The 27,051-nt window shown below is 32.7% G+C and overlaps 3 protein-coding genes across 5 annotated transcripts; 1 reads left to right on the forward strand and 2 right to left on the reverse strand.

Moving 5' to 3' along the window:
* The first annotated feature begins 644 nt into the window (after positions 1-644).
* Positions 645-3,713, forward strand: LOC105778082 (nuclear pore complex protein NUP35). 3 transcript variants are annotated; one of them, XM_052621556.1, is made up of 5 exons: positions 645-755; positions 940-983; positions 1,478-2,085; positions 2,644-2,755; positions 3,166-3,713. In XM_052621556.1, exons 3-5 carry the CDS (start codon positions 1,514-1,516, stop codon positions 3,466-3,468), a joined length of 987 nt encoding a protein of 328 aa, XP_052477516.1. In that variant the 5' UTR covers positions 645-755; positions 940-983; positions 1,478-1,513; the 3' UTR covers positions 3,469-3,713. The 3 variants fall into 3 exon arrangements, with proteins under 3 accessions (XP_052477516.1, XP_012457123.1, XP_052477517.1); XM_052621557.1 differs by having other exon boundaries at positions 705-755; positions 909-983; XM_012601669.2 differs by having other exon boundaries at positions 701-983.
* A 12,283-nt stretch (positions 3,714-15,996) lies between these two features.
* On the reverse strand, positions 15,997-18,870 carry LOC105777511 (putative methylesterase 14, chloroplastic). The gene is made up of 5 exons (XM_012600826.2): positions 18,238-18,870; positions 17,465-17,704; positions 17,241-17,384; positions 17,018-17,152; positions 15,997-16,456 (listed from the first exon to the last, which is right to left on the reverse strand). Exons 1-5 carry the CDS (start codon positions 18,481-18,483, stop codon positions 16,184-16,186), a joined length of 1,038 nt encoding a protein of 345 aa, XP_012456280.1. The 5' UTR covers positions 18,484-18,870; the 3' UTR covers positions 15,997-16,183.
* A 2,077-nt stretch (positions 18,871-20,947) lies between these two features.
* LOC105777515 (tRNase Z TRZ3, mitochondrial) lies at positions 20,948-26,413 on the reverse strand. The gene is made up of 12 exons (XM_012600829.2): positions 25,962-26,413; positions 25,653-25,742; positions 24,780-24,824; positions 24,637-24,691; positions 24,377-24,420; positions 23,897-24,289; positions 23,514-23,782; positions 23,280-23,427; positions 23,139-23,189; positions 22,436-22,839; positions 21,675-22,338; positions 20,948-21,335 (listed from the first exon to the last, which is right to left on the reverse strand). Exons 1-12 carry the CDS (start codon positions 26,334-26,336, stop codon positions 21,027-21,029), a joined length of 2,847 nt encoding a protein of 948 aa, XP_012456283.2. The 5' UTR covers positions 26,337-26,413; the 3' UTR covers positions 20,948-21,026.
* Positions 26,414-27,051: the final 638 nt, after the last annotated feature.

The raw sequence follows: 27,051 nt of genomic DNA on the forward strand, positions 1-27,051 counted from the left end.
AGTTTTAAAAGTATTCCATTTAGATATAGTAAATGGTATTTGTGTTCATTTCAATGTAATGTAATTTAGTGAGTTTTTTTTTAATTCACACTCATTGATGTATTATGTCAAATGAAAACCATAAAAATTAAACTTAATCACCATGTTGAGCTGGTCCATCAAAAAAGTCCTTTACGAAGAGCTCCAAGAAAATTAATACTCTAAAACCCCTCATTTGATTCTTGATGGGTTTTCTACTTCTCTTCCAAGATGTTACCCTTCCCATTTGGTTGTTCCACTACAATATATATATATATATATATTTTTTTTTTTTTTTTTTTTGGGGGGTTTCTAGAATAAGGAAAAAAAATCATGTAAAAAAAACGATGGTGTCTGGTTTCGATTGGAAAGTTTGATATTAAATTTTTTTAATTTCTTTTTAGATTTTTACATATGTATTTTAAATTTTAGAATTTTTATTTATAAAAGTGTTTTAATATAATTTTAATATTTTTAATAATTTATATATTTTTAAAGATTTTTATTTTTAGAATTACTATTAAGAAAATATTAAAAATTAAAATAATATTTTAATTATAGCTCAGGTATCAAATTGATAATTAATTATTTAAATTGATGTTCTACATTATCATTTATCAGATAAAATTTAACGGAAGAGTTAATTTTCATGTTTTGAAATGTATATGGGTTAATTTGCCCATTTATTCCGTGGAGAAGCCGAAATGCAATCCGCCACAAGTACAGGGACTTCTCCGGTACGTTTACCCGAAATTGTCTGGTCTTAGGGGAAAAAAACTGTAATGCGAAAACAAGCGAAAAATAAAGTTTTTTTTTTCTTTTACGTGATTTAAGCTGAATCAAAACACAAATTCTGAAGAGGATCTAAGATTTAGTGTTTCAAAAATTAGAATTGTTGCTGAGAAGATTTTTGTTCTTCAGCTTTCCAATTTGGAAGGGTAATCCAAACGGAGCTCAACTCAAAGGTTCTATCTCTTTTCTTTGTTTAATTCTGTTTATATATACATCTATAGTGTCAATGAAATGGTTTGTTAAGGGAATTGAGCTACGAAAGTGGTTCATTGGCTAATATCTGGAGAAAAATTTGTAAGGTTAAGCTATTGATTGATCTGATAATCTGTTTGGACTATTTAATAGAAACAAATCCAAGAGAAGAAAACAAGGTACAAAAGAATCAGCTTTAGTTAACTAAACTATTGAAGTTATTATTGTTGAATGTTAAACATTCTATTGATCATCTTAAAATTGGGGGTTTTAGATCTTATTGAAAATTGATGTTGTATAAGTTGGTACATCAGGTTTTTATAAAGCTGATGATATGATTTGTATATAGGACTCTTTATTAAGTGTTCATACTTTGGAAATAAATGAGCACTGTGGTTTTGATACATCAAGCTCTTGTGAACATGGTTCATCAGGTTTTGATAAAGCTAATGACATTATTTGTAACTTTGTGTAGATGAATCTTTATTAAGAGTTCATAATCTAGAAAGAAATGAGCACTGTGGTTCATAGAACTCCAAAATCAGGAAGGCAGTCATTGTTTTTCCAAGACTTGGCATCACCAATCTCTGCCCGGAAAGGGAATTTCTCTAGTCCAGGTCAAGCAGCAGCCGTCTCGGCTTTATGGCGAGACAATTTCAGAGGCTCAGATCTTCCGCCTCCTCCTATGTACACCTTGGAGGACCGTGTGGATTTTTCACCTGAATCTGGAGCATTGGATTATCCTATATCTTCTGAAATCAAGTCAGATCCAAGAACTCCAGTCCGAAGTTCTGGACGTGACTTCTCTACTCCAGCAACGAACAAGTCAAGGGCTAGCACTTCATTTGCAGTACTTAATGGGCAGTCGAATCAGCAGAGCCCAGGGAGTTCGAGTTGGTGGTCACCCAAGGCAAGTAGTAGTGAGCAAGATGACAAGGGAAAGGGCTCTCCCGTTGAGGGCATGGCTCAGCCTGGTGCATTGATCACACTTCCACCTCCGAGGGCAGTTGCTAGGCCAGAGATACAGAGGAACTCCGTACCTACAGCAAATCTAGATGAGGAAGAATGGGTTACTGTTTATGGGTATGCTCCATAGTCCATACTTTCATGTTCTACTTAATAGTTGATATATTGTCATGTTGTCTTCTAGCAAGCAGTAGTGTTTTTTCCTGTAATGTGGCCTCATTTTTCTGACGTAACTTTTGCTTTTATTATTTCACTGGACATTTATCTGCATTCCTATTTTATCCTTATTCAGTTTTCTAAAATTTCATACCTTTATGTGTCAGGTTAAAAACATAATTATTTTGATGCTATCCGCTTAAATGTTTTGAATAATTGCTGGCGTTGTTTTGTCTACTTGTTGAAAAATGGAAACTTCTTGCTAGATTTCTCAATGTTCAATAGTGCAGCCTGAAATCTTCTATCTGTTTGTTTGATCCACTCTCCACAATATAGAACCTTCTGATAAATCAGCCTTAAATTTTAACATTTTCCTTCTTGGTGATGACATTTATCATAGCATGTTTGTCTAGTAAAACAAAGTGTCGAACCTAAACATTTAGGGTTAAACTGATGGTGTTGTTTTAATGTTATATGTATGCAAGACCCCATTGGCTTTAACATTTGCTTTCTTTCCAGATTTTCTCCTGCTGATACAAATTTAGTTTTGCGAGAGTTTGAAAAGTGTGGTGTGATATTGAAACATGTTCCTGGGCCAAGAGATGCTAACTGGATCCACATTCTTTATTCGGTGAATCTTCTCTCTCCGTCTTCCTATTTCCTTCCTCTTAATGTTGTTTAGTGATAGTTGTCAAGTTCTTTTGTGAGAAGTATTATGTACCCTGGTTATCTCTCTTTTTAATTCCCTTATACCAATCTGTTTTGTTCGTGCCATTTTCTTTATTTGTACAAGAAACAAAAAAGAGTCCGAGATTAATTTAAAAAGTAGTTGATTGGAATGATATGTTTGTTAACAATTAGGCTGTGTTCTTTTTATCCCATCTTTATGTTTAGTCTTGTGTCATCTGTTCTGAAATATACTCAGTGTTGTATGTGAAAGTCTTTTGACTCTTGTGGATTAACAGAATTGGAGGGAGATGAAGTCATACATGCTAATGTTAAAACCAATACATGACAATGATTGCTTTCTATTTGGTGTAGAAACGATCCGAGGCTCAACGGGCTCTTGGCAGGAATGGAATGCAAATTAATGGAGTACTAATGGTTGGTGTGGAGCCAGTGGATCAAATGCAACGCGAGGCATTAAATGAAAGATTGAATCATCAGGGCTTCATGACTTTGACTCCGGCATCAAGTAGAACATCAGAGTGTAACAATTTCAGGCCACCTCGACCGTACTATCTTCAAAACGGCAATGCCAATGCACGACAGTCGGAAGGTGTTATGGCTAGCCCTACAAAATCACTAGGGAACAAAGTCATGGAGTACTTGTTTGGATCTTAGGAATCTACATATCAGCACAAGACGGGACGTATAATTTCAATAGAGTGAATTTATGATTCCACTTGAAGTAGCAATTTTCCTTGCAATGAAAATTGTTGCAGATTTTTTTGTAATTGTTTTTGTTGAAAATTTTATTGTAAGTTCCTTTTTTTTCTTTGAAGGAATTTTATTTGTAATTTTCAACTGCATAAAGCCAGAGTTAAAACGAGCAATGCCAGTGAATATCTTTCTTTCGGGCTCAAAAAGTATGTCAGCCATTATATATTACAATGTCTTAGGTCGTAGGTGACATGTGGTACACTTTTTGCGACAACACATGGTAATTGTGTTATTTACTCCTATTTTTTTATTATTTTAAAAATAAAATATATGTTTTTAATATTATAAAACATCAATAATTTATAAATTAAAATATTTAAAATTTAACAATTATCACTAAGCCTAAAAGAAATAATTCTCAATTCAACATGGTATATGTTATTTCGTATAACTTACCATTTATGTTCTCCGCTCAATATTTGCCATCAAAGGTTAGTTCTACAGCATTTACTGCTGCGGCTTGTCTTGTTTTACTAGTTCAAACAAAATATTTCAAAATTCAAATTATCTAAATTAATAAAAAAATTACCGTAACGTAATTAATTTCTACCTTGCGTTTCTTACCATTATTTAGTACCTTTGCCTTTCCTTATTTTTGAATAAAATATAAATGCAATATAGGTAAAAGTATTAAAAAAATTTATTTAGAGACGTATTGCATTTTAGTTCGAGTAAATTAGTCTTTATACATTTTGAAACGTGTAAATTAGTCTCTTCGTTAAAATTTTCTATTAAATAATGTGGAACATGGTGAAAATTATTTTTTACGGGTAAACTATGAAAATGATCATTCAACTAAGTCTTTCGTTTTATTTTATCACTTAACTATTAATTTTTTGTTTAGTCACTCTAAATTGATGTGGGTTTTTTATTGGTTTTGTAACAAAATTAGCCCCTAATGTTTACATATTCTATCAATTTAATCCTAAATATAAAAAAATAAACAAACTTAGCTCTCAATGTTTACAAATTTTGTGTTTTAGCTCTAATTCTAAAAAATTAATAAATTTGGCCTTTAACATTTACAAAATTTGTCAATTTAGTCCTAACTCTAAAAATTTTAAAATATTATTTTTTTAAAAAATCATTTTTAACCATTTATAACCCATCGACTAACCCATGTGATATATTCAAATAAGAAAAAGAACATCCTCTTTCAAGTCGCTTGCAATAATTTTTTTACTATAGTTTAGGCTTCACACTAGACCAACCAATTAATTTGGAATCTATCTGGAATAATTGGCTGCATTACTACCCAAACAGATAACGTTTTTAACATCTTTATTTTTTTTTTTGTGTTTTATCCCAACATTTTAGAGTTCATTTGCAAATGACTTGAAAGAGGTATTTTTTTCTTATTTGAATATCTCATATGGATTAGCCGTAAGGATGACAAAAAAACCCAAATTCGAAAGGTTCTTGTAACACCCCTAACCCGAATCTGTCACCAGAACAAGGTTACAGAGCATTACCGAAGTTTACAAATTAAATAGACAAAAATGCAAACATTTCATATCATATAGCATTCATGTCAAAAAACCAATCAAATTCATACATATTGTCCCTTATACGAGCCCTCGAGGCCCAAAAGCATCAGAAACAAATCGGGACTAAATCGAAAACTCAGAAAATTTTTCAGAAATATTTAAAATTTTCAACACTGCAGGGGTCACGGCTGTGTGGCCAAGACACGATCAGGAGACACGCCCGTGCCTCAGGTCGTGTGGGCATTTGAAATAGGGACACACGGCCGTGTCTCAGCCCGTGTCTGTGCTTGTGTGGGTATACTGACTTGGGTCACACGGCCAAGTCACACGCTTATGTGCTAGGTCATGTGAGCATACTGACTTACATTCTTAAAAGATACAGGGGACACACGGCCATGTCACCTAGCCGTGTGTCATACACGATTGAGACACACACCCGTGTCTCTACCGGTGTGGACAAAAATAGGCTACTTTACAAGCCATATTTCTTACTCAATTTTGTGTCAACCTACAATCAATTTTATACATATCAACAAGTCATAATTAGGCATCCAAAACAAGTCAAAATAAGTGGCAAATCTCAACAAATTACATATATAGCCAACATTAAACAAAATACCTATACATGCCATTATAACCAAAATCAAAACATTCGAAAGTACCGATAGAACAGATAGACAGTGTAATATAACTCCGACAAGCTTTCAACCCAATTGAGCTTCCAGTCATCTGGAAAGTAAAGAAAAACAAATACGTAAGCAATGAATGCTTAGTAAGGTCATATAAACTTTAATTCTATCAATCCATTTCATTATGAAATTTACACTTATCAAGAATAAACATTTACTGATGTCACACAATTCAAGAAACCATATTCAACAACTCATAAAATGAGTAAATCCATAACATCTCTTATACATATTATCCCAAGTATAGTAGAGTTTTAAACAACTTCATACTCTTCCAAATTTCTTCATTCTCATTTGTATTTCTTTACTTACCACACCCATTCCATATGCATAACACACAAGTCATAAGCATATCATACCACCATAGTCATAAGCTAGTGCATGCAAACATAGCCTTTTTCAAATTAATCACATAATAAACCATTTCATAAGAAATTGTATCACTTAAAACTTACCACTCTTTCATAAGCACAAGTATATTTTCATTTGAGCATTTACCATTTCAATGCATCTTATAATTAAACATGTAATACCCCTTACCCGTATTCGTCGCCAGAATAGGGTACGAGGCATTACCGGAGTTTACCGAATTAATTTTTCGTTATTACAAGTTAATTACTATTCATTTACCAAAACATGTCATGACGTCTTTTAGATGGGTCTCCAAAGCCCAAAACATGCTTCGGGACCTAACCAGGATTAAATCAAAACCATAGGAAATTTTTTACAAAATCCCAAAAAAAATTTTAATGAACTCAATATAACCCCTTTATAAATGTCCAACCTTCCCTGCAAATTTTAAAACCAAGACCAATCCAAACCAACCAATCCATTTCAATCAATTTAATACCAAATCATACTTCTGTTATAATTATACCATTTAGCATATTCATCACTCTTTACTTTAATACATATTCATTAAACAAGTTTTGACATTTATGTAATTATCAAACCATATACATGCCATGTAAATCAAAAAGAAATTTACAAAAGCTACCGGAGATAATCTGGATAGTGTGATCCTCAGTGTTGATCCGATCCTCCGTATATTTTCACATCAATCTACAAGAGACATTGAATACACTCAAGTAAGCTTATAGAAACTTAGCAAGTTCATAGGCATAAAACATAAATCTTACAAACATTCATACACTTATACATTATATACCATTACTAAGTTCACCTGTCAACCACAATCATTGGTGAGTTCCCTTGTATAAACTCACTATCACTTATCCATTTACTATAATTCTTTTGGGCCCATTTGTCACTTATCATCCTTAATCAAATTAGGGAACGGTTACGGAAAATTGAGTACTTCACTTCCACTTTGCCCTAATTTAACTATGGTATTACGTATGATCACTTATCACTTTCCGAAGCCATAGCCCTGCCACGGTCTTACACAGATCACATTTATCACTTGTCACTTGTCACTGATCAGATAAGTGTAGCTAAAGCTACCACTTATCACTTATCACTGATCAGAAGTACTCAAATCCTACGTTCCGCTCAATTTGATCTTTTATTCGGTTTTCGCATTTTCATTTTATTTTCATTTCATCAACAAATATATGTCATCATACATTATATAATTCATGAAATTAACATTTAATCATTAAATTTCAGCTATATGAACTTACCTGGGTCGATTTGCAGAATATGTGAAAGTTTAGGGACTAATTAGCTACTTTTTCTTTTCCTCAACTTGCTTCGGGTCCTCGATCTATCATTCTAAAATCATTCACTTATCAGTATTGACTTCACCTTCACTCTATTTCACATCCTTAATGTTTATAACTCGCTTATAAGTAACATTATCTATAATTTCACTATTTACTTATGTATATTCAATGTTGTCCATCCATGTCATAGTCACTAAATTATTTTTATATTGAGCTGCAGAACTCAAAATTAGGATCCGGTAATTTTCCCTGAAACTAGACTCACATATCTTCTTACCATAAAATTTTCAAATTTTTTGGTTTAGCCAATAAGTACATTTTATTCTTTAAAATCACCTTTGTTCTGCTATCTAACAGTTCCAACCCTTCTTCACTAAAAATTAATTATCTCATCGTACGAGATTTGGATGATGTTCCCGTTTGTTTCTCTTAAAAATATACTTATTCAGGATTTTAAAATATAAATTTAAGCCCCTAATTATTTTTCTTCAATTTTTGGTGATTTTCTAAAGTCAAAACAGGGGAACCCAAAATCATTCTAACCTTATCTCACAAAATTTATTATATCTCATGATTTACAATTTCATTGCTTACACAGTTTCTTCTATGAGAAACTAGACTTAATAAGCTTTAATTTCATATTTTATTCATCCTCTAATTAAATTTTTGGTGATGTTTCAAAGTTAGACTATTGCTGTTGTCCAAAACTGTTTTAGTGCAAAATGTTGGTTTCCATTTTGCCCCAAATTTCACAGTTCATACAATTCAGTCCTTGCTCAATTAACCCCTCAGTTAAGCTAATTTTTTCTCAATTAGTACTTTAACTAGACATTATAAGTTTCACAACTATTGAAATTCAGAATTTCCACATAAAACCCTAACTTCAAACTCTTTTACTATTAGGTCCCAAACATTCACTTTCTATTCAATTCTTTCAATAAAATCGACATATAAACAATGTAAAGCTCTAATTCCATGCTAAATCATCATATACTTCCAGCACATATTCATAGGAACTCTCAATTTCTTTCATAAAATCAAAAACTACCTAGTTGTAAAAGTCACAAAATCATAAAAATTACAAGAAATAATCAAGAATTGAACTTACATGATTCAAATATATGAAAAACCAGCTTGGAGGGACTCTTCAATGGCGTTTTAGGCTAAGAAATATGAAGAATTGCCTAGAAACTCTCTTAACTAAGATTTTTATTTGTTAATTTTCCAAAATTTCCAATTTTTCCCTTATTACATCAATTTTCCAGAATTTTCTTTCTTTCTTATGCCGCCTCAACTATCCCATATTGGTATATTTATGCCTTAAGTCCCTCCTTATTCATCACTTAAGCTATTTAATCACTTTAGCAAGTTTTGCACCCTTTTCAATTTAGTCCTTATCATTCAATTGACTACCAAAATGTTAAAATTTCCTAACGAAACTTTAATACTAACTTATTTACACTCCTTTAATATTCATAAAAATATTTATGACTCGATTTTTAATTCTGAGGTCTTGATACCTCGTTTTTATCTCAATTTATCTAATAATTTCCTTTAATATGCAAAATTCACTAATCCGAAAATATTTCTAAAATCACACCTAACTTTTACTTATTAATATCTAAACTCACATGTTGGATTTAGCGATCTCAAATCACTATTCCGACACCACTGAAATTTGGGCCATTACAAAACATATTACCATTCAACCAATAGCTTGGCACTTGTCTAAGCATCAAACAACAACACTTGTTAGCGTACTTGAACATATTTCATATAATTTCAACATCGATAATCTTATTATCTCAACATGTCACACTTGGGTTTATTACTCATCTCAACTTACATAATTTCCATGTATCAACATATCAACATATTGATATATATATATATATATATATATATACATATCATAATACATATCATTCTCTTACCATTTCTTCATATACATATATCATTCAACACAAGTTCCGACATTTTACCTTTCGAAGAACGACTTACGGATTTAAGTACATCGTTAACAAAAGCTCGAAAGCTGAACAGAAGCTCATGAGAGCTAAACAGAAACCTATAAAGGTTGAACAGAAGCTCTTAAAAGCTTAACGAAAACCCATAAGGGCTAAACAGAAGCTCAAAAGAGCTGAATGGAAACTCATATGAGTTAAACAGAAGCTCATAAGAGATGAACAGAAACTCATAAGAGTTGAACAGAAGCTCAAAAGAGCTGAATGGAAACTCATATGAGTTAAACAGAAGCTCGTAAGAGCTAAACGGAAAGTAAAACACGAGAGTTCGCAACAAATGTTGAACCTCGGTTTACTTCGGTAATTTGCTGTTATTTTCCTCCAATCCCGTCAGTTTTCCAAATCACGAATGTACTCAAATCCCGCGTTCAATCCAAACTGAGCATTAATTTCAATAATAATTTTTCCAACAATAATTCAATTCCAACAACAGAACATATATATATTACCAATCACCAATTAGTATTCACTTTAATGAAAATTATATAGAATACAATTCATACGAACTTACCTGGTTAAATTGCAGAAATACTAAGATTCAGGGGCATTTTGATAATTTTCTATTTTTCTCGATTTTCCACTCGATCTTGATCTAAATTAATAATTTCATTCAATATACTAATTTAGACAATAAAAAATTCATTTCATGCAATTTGGTCATTTTTGACATTTTTACAAAATTGCCCCTAAAGTTTTACTTTTATTCAATTTAGTCCGAGCCCAAAACATGCAAATTAATCATTTTCTATGCAAACCCATGCTAGCTGAATATTCATGGCATTCAATACAACCCATTTTGCAATAATTTCACAACAAACCCTTGTATTTTTATTATTTCAACAATTTAATCCTAAAATCAATATTTAACAAAACCGCTTTATAAAATCATCATACAACATAATCAAAACTCTAAATTCATGTTATTCATCAAAAATATCTAATATTCATCAATGGGAACTTCCAAAATTTTTAATAAAATCAAAAACTAAGGTAAGGTTTAATTAGACCCAATTGTAACAATCTCAAAAACATAAAAATTACAAGAAACGGGTAAAAATTGAACTCACATGAAGCAAATATGCAAAACCAGCTCAAGGAGCTCTCCTAGAGTGTGTTTGAACCAAAATTGGAGAAGAAATGTCTAGAAATCCTTTTAAAATTCAATTTGGGTGTTTTAATTTCATTTTATTTATCATTTTGCCATTAAATGGCTTTATTTTATTATTTTCTTCTCTTATGCCGCCTCATCCTTTAAATTTAGGTTTATTTATTTCTTCAGTCTTCCCTCATTTATTAATCAAGCGATTTAGTCACTTTATTATTATAATTAGCAAGTTTTGCACCTTTTAATTTAGTCTTTTTAATTAATTAACTATCGGAAGGTTAAATTTTTCAATGAAACTTTAATACCTCCTTAATGACACTCTGTAAATATTTATAAAAATATTTACGGCTTGTTTTATAGAAACAAGGTCCCGATACCTTATTTTCCAAAACCTCTTGAACTAGGGTTTTATCACTCAAACCTAATAATTCATTATAAGATATAAATTACTAATTCAAATTTAAAAAAAAAAATCATATTTGACTTGTAAATATTAAATAATAAAATTTGAGAGCTTACTCGCCGGATTTGGTGGTCTCGAACTACTGTTTTCTGACACCACTAAAAATTTGGCTGTTACAGTACTGGGCCAATTTGACCTGTTGAGGTTTTTTTTTTTTTGAAGTTGGGGGTTGGGACGGGGTAGGTTAATTTTTAAAAGTAGTCAAGTTGGTCGAGTTTAGAATGAAATCACCCACCCTGCCTTGAGATATTTACGAAATTACCCTCTATAAATATTTAATATTAATTAAATTTTTACAATCCCTAAAATTTATCACTACTAGTCTCATTCTACTTCCTCAAGACTAGTCACCCTTTTCACCCTTGTAAGGTCATTTCCCCCATTTTCTATCTTTTTAATTTAATAATTTATTAAAGGAATATTTTTGTTCCTTTTAAATTTTCGGGTCTGGAGCAAGTTAAATTTTTTTAAAGTCGAGGTCAAGTCAAGGTTGGAGCATGGCAATAAAGCATCAAGTTAGGGTGGGGTGGGCAAAAAACCGCCTCACCCCGCTGTCATCACTAGTTAGTCGATTGGTTATAAAGGGTTAAAAATGAATTTTTTTTAAATATTTTTTAAAATTTTAGAGTTAGGACTAAATTAAAAATTTTTATAAATATTGAGGGTCAAATTTATTAATTTTTTTAGAATTAGAACTAAAATGAAAAAAATTGTAAACTTTGAGAACTAAATTTGTTGAATTTTTATATTCAGGATCAAATTGATAGAATGTATAAATATTATAAGATTAATTTTGTTACTAGACCAAAAAAAATTCACATAAGCTCGAGTGACTAAAATATTTAATTTAGAAAAGTTTAGTGACTAAATCGAATTTGGGTGATCAAAATAAAATGAAAGACATAGTTGAGTGACCATTTTCATAATTTACCCATAAAAATAATTTTCAACATGCTCCGCGTCATCATTTAACAAAAATTTAACAAAGAAGCTAATTTGCACATTTCAAAATGCATATAAGTTAATTTACTTTTTTTCAATAAAAAAAACCGAAATGCAATCTCCCTTGTACTTTTACCCTATATAACATAAATATTTATCACTAATATATAAATCTTATATTTTTAAGATAAATATTTTTATACCATAATGATTTAGGCAGCCTTTGGATTCCACCGAACCTGCGTTCCGGTGAGATTTGTTCGGTTAATCTTGCAATTGCAGCTTTTCCCATTGTTTGGATAACAACGGTGAAAAAATCTCGTCACAACGCAGTTCATTTTTCCCACTGCTACTTTAAGGGCTAGTGGAGATTTAAAACTGCGTTTAACAATTCAATTTTCATTCTTGCCCTTTACTTTTCTTTCTTTTTAATCGACGCTCTTTCCTCTTTTTTTATACGATTAGATTATCATTTGTTTTAAAATTTGACAATAAAATAAATAATTTTACATGAGTAACTATATGAATAAATATATAATTAAAAACTTATAGATTTTAAGAAATTTATTTTAAAAGATAAAGATTTTTCCTGAAATATATATAAAGATTGTTAATTTATTTATTCAAAATTTGACACAATAAATAATTAAAATTATTATACAATAAAAATAATAAAAATATTTATATGAATACATAAAATAATGAGAAATTTTGTTAGAATTTAAATCGATTTAAACGAGTAACTATATGAATTGATTTTGTCTTTGTACTTCGACTCTGACATGCACACTTCATGCAAGGAGAACCCAACATGTTTTTTTCTGATTATACCACCGTGTTACAGACAGATAAAATGTAAATTTGCTTGTAGTAATGTAATGTATCTTTAAGCTTTAACTTATTCAATCCCATACATAGATACATACGTATATATATATTTGTAAACAAAGGTGTGGATGTATATATACCATGATATATTAAGATATATGTTTGCTTGTATTTGTTATAATGGTGATCTTTAAATGATGCTTATTATGATATATATATATATATATATATATATATGGTTTTATGTCGGTTGACATTTAAAAAAATGGCTAATATACCCAACATGTCAGTTTCTTCAGGCCATTTTGATAGAGGTGAATCGAGTTCTTCTAACAATGAAGGTGACCTTGAAACCGCAATGTTAAGGGAAATCATTGTGACTAGTTTAATGAATTCGTCTATGTAAAGAAATTTTGTATCATAACCTAATTTCTAATATTAATGAAACTTGTTATGTCATTATATTTTTGTATTAAAATTATTAGGTACTTCAAAATTTGATCCAAGTGTAATGTTATTATTTGTGAAAATAATATTTATCATTGTTATAAAATAATAACTAACTATAAAAATAATTATCATTTTATCTAATAAATTATTTAAATTTATTATATAATTAATTAAAATATTTATAATAAGATATCGGAAGATACATTTTAATATTTTATTAAATAAGTTTATAAATTAACATATTTTTATAATTTTGTACAAGTAAAATAATTTTAAAACTTCTATTATATATATTTCTAATCTAATTTTCTTAATAATTATTTTCTATTCTCACCTCACTCTTACAATTGCATTTGAATTCAAATACACACTTTACCACTACAGTAACTAATTTCACTGAAGATAAATGCACTACTCATCCAAACTAAGCCTAAAACTACTTTTTCACAAATACATATGCTATATATAAATACCGCATTTGGTACTTCTCCTTTCAAAGTGGTTTATGGTCCAGATCCACCGCGCTTATTGTCTTATGAAGTTGGCTCTTCTAAAGTTGATGCAGTAAAAGTTATCGTGAGATTGATTATGAATCTGGATCCTTGGTTTGGGTACGTTTACACCCTCATTGACAGAAATCACTTTCAGGGAAGCATAGAGACTAGTTTTAACAAATAGAAAACGTAAAAAAGCTACTTTAAAATAGATGAGGAAAAGAGAAAAACAGAGAGAGAAGCAAAAGAGAATAAAATAAAAATAAAAAAAAAGTTAAAAGAATATAAAAGAAAAATTTTAAATTGTTCAAAACGAAAAAATATGGGGATCAATTGTATAATTTAACCTAAATTTTTTATTTAAAATAATGATTTAACGTGTCACATCAGCTTACCGTTACACCGTTAAAGGCAATTAACGGCTCAGACGTAAGTGACTAAAATATAACTTAAAGTAAACAAAAGTGACTATTTTAATAGCTTGCCCGTTTAACTTATCTTTTTCATTTGTTTACCCGCGTATTTTTGCTTAGGTAGTTGAATTGCAGTCCGTGGCATTGATGGTCTTGTAACTGGAATCACTTTTTCTGCTGATTCTGGAAGAAAAAGATCCTTCTAAAACCCAAAGATCGACCTGCTCCTCATGAAAGATGTTTGCCTTTTGTTTGTCTCCTTTCCACTCACTCATCCATTGTTAACTATATTCAAGTTTTATTCTACTTCATTGATATGTGTTTTATATGTGCTTGGGCAGCTGGTTTTTGAATTGCACCCCCCTCCCCTTTCAAATTACTGAATGCAAATTATGATTCTTGTTTTATATTTCCTAGGTCTCAGAGGGTGAATCTGAACAGCAAGGTGCATCATCTTCTGTAGCAAATTCACGTGGTTCAACTGCTGCGAGACAACGTCAACAACAGGAGGCTGGTGGAAAGTTAATTAGAAGCATACTTTTGAGTAATGAAACGATTCAGCAGCTGTCCAGGCCGGCAGAAAACTGAAACTATGAGTCTGGACAATGTCAAGAGACCTCTGCGACCTACGAATTCATGATTGGGTATGATTGGTCATGTCTCTAATGATATTGCTGCTCTGGAATGTGATGTTGATACAAAAAGTGTTTCAGATAACAAGTTCATAAAAAAGGCACTACATGGTTCAGGTTACAAGAAATAAGGATAGACCTGATCATGGAGTATGAGCCCCTCGTCATCGTTCTGACGTTCCACAAGCTAGTGAGGAGCGCTTGACTCCCTCTGTGTTACAATCTGCACAGGCCTCCCGTAATCCCAGCGAAGGTATTAATGCTTCTGCACATGAATATCCTGTACTTGGAAGTATCTATAGGTTTGGGATACAGTTGTTTTATCAAGTTGTTATGATTGAATTTGCAAGAACTAAGGAAGCTAATGTATGTCACTTCTGCATATGGTCTTTTAGTTAACCCAAGGAGAAATGAAAAGCAATGTACCTAGTGGAAGCAGTGGACATAAAATTCCATCAGAAAACGGTTAGTCTATCTGTAATGGATTGATTCAGTATTGATGTCACGTGCAGTATTCCTAGAATGTCATATCGATGATACCATTCAGCAGGTTCCAATAGACATTTTGATCGGCATCCAGCAGCTCATAATATGAAGGATGATGGGTCTGTTACATAACATGTTCTTGAATAGTCCTTACCTGGTGCTAGATTAATTACCTTATTAGACTGGAAAGAGCATGCATCAGCAAGCAATCGTGTGTGGTCTACATTTGGAAAGAAGTGTGGATCAAAGAATAATGATGATAAATTATCGGTGGTGGTGTTGTTGTATGATCCAAGGTGCTTAGAAGTTTACTTTTGCCATGAACCATGCTGACCTTAGCTATGGGCTGGAGCTGGATCTTCCATAAGTGGATATTTCTTATTTTCATATGCTGTATTATCTTATGTTCTAAAATGCAAGTCTATTTGACAATATTATCAGAAAAAAGTTGATCTCGAAATTGAAAATTCATATTTCGAAAAGCAGAGGATTAGAAATATCAAATTATAGTAATGGCCTAAATTCGTAAATATTGCATAGTACAAGGTCCTTCAATACCTTAATAACTTTTTTGGTACATTTCCTAAACCCCTCCAAGTCTTATGATATTATAGGCTGAAGCATAACCTACAACTTCCAACTTACAGCAACTAAGGTAGTACTTAATTGGTTCTTAATAAAAAAGAAGCCAATGCATTGCTAGAAGAAAATGTAAATTACAAGGATGCAAGTGTATAACAGCTTTTCTCTTTACTGCAAGAAAAAAAATAATTACAGAAAGGTAGTTGTACATACAAGAACGGCATATGACAGTTTAAGAGCCGTACAATGAACCAACAGTTGTGTTCTGTGAGACAAATAGAAATAAAGGTTAAAGAATATGGTCCCTTTTCTTTTCTCTTCTTTATTGAAATTAAGCTAAGGAATCTGAACAATTTCTACTAAAATTTTGTGAAGCGACTGAGGCTTTGAGAAGAATGGGCAGTGATCACTCCCTTTAATCTTGTAAACTCCTTCTGGTGGGTTCTCTCTTACTAGTTTCTCTTGCACATCCGGTGAAAGAGCTCGGTCATCCAATGTCTGAATGTAGAACCGCCGTCCGCTTCTGTACTTCTCGGGGGACAGTGACAGTTTCTCCATTATAGGACCCAGTGGAGTAGGTCTCATGGTAACCATGGCCAAAGCTACATCCTGGAATAGAAACCAAATATCATGTTAGAATAATATGATTCTATAAATGCACACAACATTTAGACTCGAGCATGGTATTAACATGTTAAAATGCAACATAATATTCACCAATAAAACCAACACGAATCATCAGAAACTGCGGTATCTTGAGTTTTGACATACATCATATTCGTAGCCTCTTGTTCAAAAAGTCTAATGATATAACTCCTTTCATGTTACGTTGTCCATGCAAACGATTGCAGCACTTGATTTCATTAACCATAATGCAAGACTACACCAAATAACAGAAGTGACGTATACAACATTGATTGGCCCAAAAATGGCCATAATATGCATACTTCATAGCTAAAGCTTCAAACATTTAATTTTATGGTGCTCTTCTTTCCAATACAACTTCGATCACTGTTGTTCTGTTGCCACAAATGAATAAACAGGACAATAAATCCTAAACATCTAGCTTACAGAATGGTGGAGATCCTGTAAAGGGAAAAAAGAATGGATATTCAAAATTTACGAGGTTCACTGATATGATGTTCTTGACCTGTAAGGCTGTAAAAGTACCTTTGTTGGCGATTGGTTGAAATATAACCCTTTCATTAGCTGTTTCTCGAACATGAACCCTGTAGGTGGCTCATCTTTTCCGTTTCCATAAATCAAAAACTCTGACTCTTGCATGAAACGTTCAGCAGAACCAAGCTGCAACAAAATGAAGAGTTGAAGTAACATAGACTTAATGTAATTACTTGATGTACAAGAAACGGCAACAAGGCATCGATAAAAATACCTCTTCTGCAAACACATCGAAAGGTCTCTGACCATTAGACACCATTGTAGCACAAAGGAAGATTGCTTTGGAGATCTTTTCTGGGAAATTTTCCAATGCATAAGAAAGGCAAGCACCTCCACTGCTATGACCCACCAAAATAACCTTCATATAGTTCATGAAATCAAAATTATTAACATAACAGATGAATAAAATGCATGAGAATATCAAATATGCTCACTTACCTTCTCGTCTTCGGGAAGGGCCTCTAGATATTGAATCAATGGTTTTGAATATTCAGCTAATGTAGTGACAGTGTTTGTATCTGTCAGATCAATACCGGAACCGGTCAGATCCATCGCAGTAGGTAAAAGACCCACTTCCTCCAACTGAGCAATTGTTTTATACCAACACCATGCTCCAAACCCTTCTCCATGTATCAGAACAACTCTTCTAAACTTGATATTTTCAAGAGATTCCACCACCTGCAAATAACATGAAAATAGTATCACAAATCACTTAGCTTTCATTAAGTTTATCACTGACCTTTTTCACAAGCTTTCAAGGAGAGCATGTTCCACAAATAGAAATAAAGAATGGTTTCCAGATTGCCTTTAAATTGACCATAACAAAAGACCTCTTTTTTAAACTTTGAATTTGGATTAAAATAAAATAAAGCAGAAAAAAAGAAGAAGCTATCTTTATCTTCTCAAACTAAATTGTATTAGAGACTTGGAATCTACTTTGAAGATATAAAGCTCAAAGCACGGTGAATCGGTTAAATATTTTCCCTTTTTCAATGAAAAAGCAAAAGAAGTGGACCATGATTAGCATCTTATTTTTTCTCTCAAAATTTTACTCTTGTTCTACAATCAATCATTAAAACCTCACTTTTTCAGCATAGATCCAGTCAACTAAAACAGTAATTAACACAATGATTAGAGATGAAAAGCTGGAAACACACCAAGTAACTTAATATCGGTATTCAATAATAATTAACAGTAAAAAAAAGAACTACCTTTTTTTCATTATTAGCTAATGGATCAGTGTGTCTTCTAGAGCTGGTAGAGCCAATTCTCCTGGACATGGATCCATCAAATCTCTGAGACAATTGGTGCTGATGAAGAACCATAGACAAAGCTTGTCTATGCAAAAGCTCTTCTTCTGCAGCCATTTTCCTCTGAGACCTTCCCCCAATTCTCCTACTTCTTGATCCATTATTTTCTTTGCTATCCTTCTTTCTCCTGTAAATGATATTACCCATTCTTCACAACACCTCAAAACAAGTTTTTTTTTAACACAACCCAGAAAGCTAAAGGATCATTTCTGCTAGGAAAGTTGAAGAAAGTCAAGAGATTTCCCAGGAAAGATGGGTTTTTTTTCAGTGAGCAAAAATTAGTATACGGCAAAAACCTTTCAGCTTCAAGATTTCATTATTTACATTTAGAATTCGTTGAAAAAAGAGATAAGAAGAAAGAGGAGAAAAATAAAGAGTTAGAAGAAGTAGGTTATAAATGCATATAAAAAAAACATTAAACAAATGTGTTGAGAGCTGCTTAATTCAGAGGCAGCCAACTAAAATTAAGTGACATTTATTGTGGTTTGGATACAAATTCTATCAACGGTAAAGACAGAGACTTTGAATGCTTTGCTCTCTTTGTCTACAAAATGAAGAAATGTTATTTATACTGTTTGTTGACCGTTGATTTGGGGTTATTCCAGTTTTACTGCTAAATGGTGTTCAATACAAAATGAAGAAGAGTTTGGTTGGGGTAAGTAGGAGAGACATTTGTCTTATTTTGGGACACCAATGTTGTTGTTTTTATCAAACACCATGGTAGATGATTATTATAATTATTTATGTGGTTTGAGTTGAAGGAGCAGTCACTGTTTTGTCTTGTATTTTATTCATTGATTTTGAGTTCTAACAATATTAATATAAATGTACTCGGGACGACTTAAAAGGACTAAAATAGTTAAGAGGTTTGTTTAACTTGTGGGGCACGCTTAGCTTTAAGTTCGTGAATGACAGGAGAGGAAGGTTTAGTATATAGAAGAGTTAATATGTTATTTGGTATTTGAGTTTTTTTAATTTAAATTAGTATCTGAGTTTAGTTTTAATATTTAATTTGGTGCTTAAATTAAATAATTCAATGAATGTTTGACATGTATGCATTGACGAAGCCTACAATTTTGAGGGTGGGGGCAGAATAAAATTGTATATTTTTATTATAGTAAAAATATAATTTCATCATTTTAATAGTTTATATTTTTATGATGTTCAAAGTACAATTTTACCATTACTAATTTAAAATTTTATAAATTATAAAAGGCCTAAATTACATTTACCTAATTAGAACACGCACAAAACAAAAAGAAAAAAAACCTCAAATACCAAACTCAACATTAAAACTAAACTTGAGCTATTTAAAATATAATTTGCACAATTTCAAAACAGCCATGTATCATTGTTATCTTCTGATGTGGATTTGATCATCAATGATACCATTAATCTTGAATTTGAATATGTGATATTTTAATATTTAAAAATAAAAATTTAATTGATAAAGCATATCTTACTTTATAGTGTTATTAATTAGAATTTAATTTTTAAATTAGGCGAGATTAAATTCAAAAATAAAGCTAGAAATTTTTGGGAGGTTGAATTAAGTTGTCTATTTTTATGAGAGTTAAAATGTAATTTCACCATTTTAATAATCTATATCTTTATAATATTTTAAAAGATTAAATCAGAACCTTGTCAATTTTCATAGGCCCAAATACAATTTTACCATAAATTAACTTAAAATTTTATAAATTATGAAGAGCCAAAATTTAAAAATTCTATTTTTAAAAATTTAAAATTAAAGCGAAAAAAGTATTGATTACAGAAAATCTTAACCTACCTTCTCGTAACAAACTTATTTTTTCATTCCCTTTTCAATAAAACCCAGTGTGGCCTCTGTCTTTAATTAGATTGCTTTGTAGTTGTCCTCTCCTACCCACCAAACTGAGTCTGCTCTTTTTACCCTCTTTTTCTCCATACATGAACTGAAAATTGAAACTATAAATGGGAAATTAGGGGTTTATGACCATCCTTACAATCACCAAAGTGCTGATTCTGATATTTAAACTTCTAAACCATGGATCTAATCTCTTTAAATTTATAGATTTTATTGCTGGTCCTGGTGAGAAAGAGGATTGGGATTCAACAACCAATTTAAATAGTGGAATAAACAGAGCGTTTTCCATATTTTATTTGGTCTAATTTTGTCCAAAGGGGTGAAGTTAAATGTACCGCTATTAATTTTGTCTGTTTTAGGTCCCTGTCTCAATCCTCAATTAGTTTATGAGCCTAATTTAATGATGATCTTAGAACCAATAATAATATGGTGGTGTTTGACCAAACCATATGGCTATTGTATTTCTATTTAATTATTAGTATAAGATAGAAACCCCAAGAGAGACAAAAGACAATTCATGATTCATCCATTAGAAGCTTAAACTTTACTCAACTACTCAGATTTTTCAGTGTTGGAATATTACCAATTTGATTATGTAATATTCTCCTTCTATAGTTTCTTCTTTCAGTACTAACCAATCACTAAAAGATCATTGGCACAATCTTTTACACTTGCTACTATTTGTTTCCCAGGCAGCTCCTCTTTGACACCAGGGTTACAAACTTTGATGGACAAGCTTAAAACAATTAAAAACTGGTAGTGGTATGAACAATGTAAGGTCTTCTTAAATTATGAGAGAAATATGGAAATGGTAAAACAATTAATTCATTATATGTCAAGAAGCTTACACCAAAGCATCTAGGATATCATCCGACTCATCAACTGCTACCTCATTTCTGAAAAGCAATTTAAGATATGGAAGAACTTTGGGAAGCACTGGCAAATCTGCTATGTTAATACTCATCATGTCGAAAGCAATGCATGTCTTGTGCATGTGTGTCTCATCAAATACAGGAATTTTCGGGTATCTTTGGCTGAAATGGGTTAGGACGATGCGATAAGCACCAGCGGAGTTCCCCACTTCAATGGCTTCCTTGGTTGTGCTGTGGTTTCTAGCGATGGCCTCATCAACCAAACCATCCTCAAAAGTTGCCTGTAATATGATCAAGTGTAAGCCGGTCAATCAAATTAGCTTTGAGAATGTGACGGTGATGGTTAATGCAAGTACAAAAGAGATCCAGTTTCAAATTAAACTCAAAGCTGAATAACCACTAAAGAACCCTAAATAGTTGGATTATACACCAAATAGACATGGAGAATACGAATGCATCTGAATGCACCAATCAAATATCTTTATGTCATGTCCTCCATGAAAGTATGTTTAAATTTACAAACTTGCATTGTATTATCTAAGGAAGGTGATGGCAGAACTATTAGTTACGATGATGATCAATTAAACATGCTATTAATATCTAATGCAATAAAAACTTGCCTCGTGTATGAGAACTGTTGCTCCACGACATGCATCTACCAGTTCTGGACAGGGCCTAGTGTCACCGGAGTACACAATCTTCCATCCTGGGATCACTTTTCCGACACTGTTGACACGCTCTGCAGCTTCCAAGACAATGCCAAACGCCTGGGGACAGTGCACAACAGGAAAACTAATCAAAGCCTCTAATCCTGCTTCACCTAGCATTTTCTTCAAGCTCTTTAGGAATGGATAAGCTGCAGAATGATCAACTGGACTGCCTGGTTGCCACAAATAGCTCTGCATACGACTACCTTTAGCAAACAGAGTCTGATTAATTTCTTGCATGCTTTCATTTTTGGCATTTGAATGCCTTGGACTTTGTGGAGATGATCCATCATTATTTGATGCACCATCCCTCACGAAAGTATCCCATGAAGCTTTTGTGGTACTCCTACAATCAAGGAACTGCATATCAAGATCTTCAAGTCTTTGATATGCATCTAAATATCGCTTAAGCTGTCTCGGTCCTATAACCAGTAATGGTTCGTGAGGCACTCCTTTCAATAAACCACGTCTCAAAGCAAGCACTCTCGCCAAACCCGTGTGGTGATCAGCATGAATATGAGAGATCCAAACACATTTTAGATTTCTAATAGCCTTGTCTGCACCATCTACACCATATCTGTTTTCTCAATAGAGACGCAATCACGAGTTAAGAGAGAAAAAAGGAAAGACCGTGATATTAATCATACCTAACTAAAATTTTGAGATAATTTTACCTTCTTTTCAGTTGGCCAAGGGTCCCTTCTCCGCAATCCAAGAGCAAGCTTCCTTTGGAGAAAAGATTGATATAGACAGAGCTAACATTACGATACTTAGAAGGCTGAGATGAACCCGTACCAAGAAGAACAATTTCAAGGTCATCTCTCCTTATGTTCTCCAAACAACCAGGCAGGGTATCTTCCGTCAACCATGGTTCTTCAATCATAACACCATTATCATTTGAAGTAGGTAATACCTCTCTACTTTCTTTAAGCTCCTGCCAAAACTCTCTGACATGTTGTGCAGCATCAGCAATCTCTGGAATTTCTAAATGAAGCTCATCAACTACTTGAGACTGACCCATTGGAGTTGGAATATGTGATCTGTCCAGTCCCAGTTGAGCATAAGGGCGCAATGTGAACTGTCCAAAATATAAGTAAGAAAAACTCTTAAAGAGGAAACTATTGCACTGTTAATTTTCTTGAAGAGTCCAGAGCTCAATATATATAAACAGTCAGTTATTTACTTAATTCATGGAAATGTTTTTCACTTAAATGATTCACTTCTTTTAATACTAAAATCTAACAAACCAATTATTCACTTGATTCATGGAACAGAAAATGCCATTTTTTGGCAGGAAAATTGATTCTTAATGTTCGTTTCTTTCATTTTTAAGGAAAAAAGAAAAAGAAGCAGTGACTGCCACCCCAAGAAGAATACCTTTAAGAGATTTTCAGCAGGAATACTTTCACAGATCTTCAAAGTGGGACCCTAGAAAAAAAAATACTAAGTTGCATGCAAACTTTTCATGGAATAATAAACCTGATTGTAAAAAATGTCAATTCTAGAATGTAAACAGACCTCACTTGAACTAATATCATCTGATGTTGAGTAATTAAGGTGCTGAAGAGACAAGAAACCTGAAGCTGGAAAGAACTGTGGGCATAAGTAATTAAGTCGTGATGTAACTCTTGCACTTGATTTTAGAATTGGAACCTCAAGAGTCTTCCTGCAGAGTGACATAAATAAGAAAATCATCAGTTCTTAGGCAATGATGCATAATACCTGTGCCCTGAAAGAAGTGAAGCGACTTACTTTCCATGTCCAGCCATAATATGCTGCGCTGAACCAAATTTCTTCATCCACTTCTGGTAGTTGGGACTGCTTACAACAGAAGCAGGACTTAAATGAATGACACAGTTTACCATCTTAGTACTCTCTGTTAGGTGACTTGATACATCTGTATAATATCCATTGAGGCATTCTATGGATAACAATTCCTGTAGATGAGATTCTGTGGGACAGTCAACCAGGATGACAATGGGACCAGGAACAGGAGGATCCATTACATCAGCTGGATGAACCTATGCACAGCAAGGAAAATTTATAGGGGGTCAAAAAGTATAGCAACTAGACAAATAACTGATGCATGAAAAGCATAAGACCACAAGTATTTTCCTTGGTAACAGATCACCCACCATGATGTCTAGGCGGTCTGACTTCACTGATTTACCATGCTGTAGCTCGCTATACTTTGGCCCGGCTTTCAGGCCAAGAGCTGCAGCCTTTTTAGGGTCAAATTTTCCCATAAGCTCGGGCAATTCACAAATATATAAGACAGACATTTCACCAGGCTTTATTTGGGACTGTTGTAAGCAATGAGGTTGTAGGAGAATTGCTGATATTTTGACAACCTCATCTTTGACAAGAACAATAGGATCTGAAGCTTTAATTGGAGCAGTCACATTTTCAGCAGCATCAGAAATGGGAGACTGTCCAAAGCTCTGAGTGTGAACCATAGTTGCATGTGGAATGAAAGATTTCATTGCACCAACTAAAAAATTGAGATCTGAAGGTCCCCAGATTTTGACCTTTACAGCAATAGAGTCTAGTACTTAAGTAATAGGGACAAAAATGTCAAGGAAAAGTGAAATATTTTATATCATTCAGACACTCACACTGTACCCTTCTTCACCCATGCCAGCCAAAGTAAGCAGCAAACCTACGAGAAAGAAGTTAAACTCAACAATTCAGGGAATAACCTTTGCATGCCTAGAATGTCTTTAACAGAATATCATTGCTTCTTACTTCAAGCAATTAGCAACAATTTTTCTGTGTGGACCTCCAGGAATCTTTCAAAATAAACAGAGAAGTAAAGCTCAAAAATAATGATATATCAAACTTCTACAGAGCATTATAAACAAGATTCAATAAAAACCTGGAAGTCCACCCGCTGTTTCTGAGCAGACCCGTGAGAGAAATATGTGATCTATCTGGAGAAAAAATCCACATCAGACTATCTTTCTAGATCGAAATTGAATAAACTGGCAAAAATATTCATGTCAAAAGAAACGTGTATACCTTTGATAACTTTACTTTATGCTCAGTGCAAAATCTTTGTAATCCCTGCCATAACAGCAGTTAATAATTAACGACAATACTGGTCAGAGCTCATAAGTCTTCTAGAGGAATTTTATCGTACTTCATCACTGCCAATGTTGCTTAACATTTACAAACTGTCCTAGATCCATTCTACCTTCAAGGCCCAAATAGTCATTGGTAAGACAATTCAAAGTTGATGCCAACCACCGCTTAAGAAACTTAGCCATTGACATTTAAACTCATAGAAATGGTAACTTAAGCTCATAAAAGACAAGGGCAATGCCCATCTGTTTATCCAGCAAAAGAACAAAGAATATTGCATCCAATGCATGATTATATTGCAGTGAACAACAGGCCACTATCCACTGGCCAAAATCCACAGTTAAGCATACATGAAACTGAACCACTATCCTTCTGGTCCTAGTACGTGTTTGATTCTGTGATCTATAGTAATTGGACAAGACCAGACAACAGCTTAGGCATTAATTATGTGACACTATAGGTAATTGTAAGTTAACTAGGGACCATAACACTTGAGTTCACTAGACTTCCTACATACCACTATACCGGTAATTGCTTGGATTGCACTTTCAGAAACTTTTTGAGTGAACAAACGAAGCAACTTCAATAGATAAAAATACCCAGGATTCTTCTAGGTCTTTCCTTGATTAATATTTACCTCACCAGTCACATTAGGACTATATACATTAAGCAGAGTTAGAAGAGCTTTATATTAAGCTGGAAGATGCAATATAAATTGTGCTGAAGCTACACATGAGAAATGCATAATAAGTATGGACTACATTCCACTCTATAAAATCCTTAAAATTGTAAATAAGCCATAGTGCTTACCTCTCCGGCATTAAAAATAAATCTTTGTTTGTCAAAGAAGAGCAAGACTGAAGGCGATGTGTCTTGTGTATCCATTCCAGTCCCCAAAATCTGCAGATTGTAATAAAAACTTCAACTGCTTTAAACAGAACCAATGACTAAAAATGAAATAAAAAGTCAAATAATGCAATTTGTTATCCAAAAGTTCTCAACTTTTTAAAACGAAATTACTCAAAATTCACAACTTCGATCTAAAAAACAACACAAACCCATTTTAGAAAATCACTCAAATTGCCTAAAATTCCAAACCACAGTTTTTTTTTAATGCACCTGTACATATGCAATAGTATTAGTAGGATTAAGCTTGCGTTCTTTTAACTGGGGATTCTTTTTAGGCCTATCACTCTTATCTCGACCTTCAGCCCTTCTTTTATTAAGCCCAAAAGAAGAAGAAGAGTCCTTTGACTGCCCAGTTGTTTCCTCCATAGTCATATCTCTGCCTCCACCTTTACGGTCTTTGAAAGTGCTGTTACTTCTTCTGGAAAGATTGGAAAAGGAACGTGGTCGTTTTGAGGAAGAAGAAGCGAGGATAGTGGAGAAGGAGAAGGGTTTTGGATTGGGTTTAGAGATGAAGAGAGGGACAGAAAGAGTGGGTCTTAAAGGAGGAGAGAAGAGGAGGCGCAAATTCGGAGAAACATATCGCATTTTTTTAAACACCAAAATGTTGGACGAGGCTTCAGCTTTACCTGCCTGCTTGTGAGGTTTTTGCAAGGGTTTTCGCTCTCTTTTTTTCAAGGCTTTTCCCCAGTTCTATCGGACCCTTACCTGGCTTGGCCCCTCTGCCATTTGGATCATTCAATTTTGGGTAAATATACATTTTGGTACCTGAACTTGCAAATAAGTCATTTATCGTAACTATTAAATTGAAAAAAAAATCAAATTCAGGTATAAATTTGAACCAAGAAGCCAAGTTCAGATACCTAATTGGACCAAAATAAACTTTAGGTATTAAATTGAAGCTTAAAGTCAAGTTCAAGTACCTAATTGGACTAAAGAAAACTCTTAGATACCAATATGCATCTTAAAGCCAAGTTTAGATACCAAAATGCATAATTACCCTTCAATTTTTATTATTTTTCATGAAAAACTAAACGAAAGGTGGTGGGTGGAATATAAATACTTTATTCTTGTCACTGTTATGGTGCTAGTATTCAGTCAACAATTTTTCATGTTTTTGTTTTCAAATATGAATGTTTTTCATGTATTTGTTTTCAAATATGAATGTTTGATGCTTTATTATTTTAATGTATAGTTTTATGTTTTAAAATTAAGGAAATAAAACTTATTTTTAAATTTATAGTTTTAATATTATTAAATTTTACTATTCCAAAAATTTATACAGTAAATATATTATTACATA

This window comes from Gossypium raimondii, chromosome 10 (assembly GCF_025698545.1).
Source record: "Gossypium raimondii isolate GPD5lz chromosome 10, ASM2569854v1, whole genome shotgun sequence".
NCBI lineage: Eukaryota > Viridiplantae > Streptophyta > Magnoliopsida > Malvales > Malvaceae > Gossypium > Gossypium raimondii.

What these genes read in the sequence shown, in the direction of transcription:
- LOC105778082 (XM_052621556.1), top strand. Translation starts at nt 1,514, where the DNA reads ATGAGCACTGTGGTTCATAGAACTCCAAAATCAGGAAGGCAGTCATTG. An exon ending in GAATGGGTTACTGTTTATGG is followed by an intron (nt 2,086 to 2,643) that starts GTATGCTCCATA and finishes CTTTCTTTCCAG; the next exon opens with ATTTTCTCCTGCTGATACAA. An exon ending in GGATCCACATTCTTTATTCG is followed by an intron (nt 2,756 to 3,165) that starts GTGAATCTTCTC and finishes TATTTGGTGTAG; the next exon opens with AAACGATCCGAGGCTCAACG.
- LOC105777511 (XM_012600826.2), bottom strand. Translation starts at nt 18,483, where the DNA reads ATGGGTAATATCATTTACAGGAGAAAGAAGGATAGCAAAGAAAATAAT. An exon ending in TCGATGTGTTTGCAGAAGAG is followed by an intron (nt 17,153 to 17,240) that starts GTATTTTTATCG and finishes ATTTTGTTGCAG; the next exon opens with CTTGGTTCTGCTGAACGTTT. An exon ending in TCAACCAATCGCCAACAAAG is followed by an intron (nt 16,457 to 17,017) that starts GTACTTTTACAG and finishes TTTCTATTCCAG; the next exon opens with GATGTAGCTTTGGCCATGGT.
- LOC105777515 (XM_012600829.2), bottom strand. Translation starts at nt 26,336, where the DNA reads ATGCGATATGTTTCTCCGAATTTGCGCCTCCTCTTCTCTCCTCCTTTA. An exon ending in ATAAAGTAAAGTTATCAAAG is followed by an intron (nt 24,692 to 24,779) that starts GTATACACGTTT and finishes TTTTTTCTCCAG; the next exon opens with ATAGATCACATATTTCTCTC. An exon ending in CAACAGTTCTCATACACGAG is followed by an intron (nt 21,336 to 21,674) that starts GCAAGTTTTTAT and finishes ATCATATTACAG; the next exon opens with GCAACTTTTGAGGATGGTTT.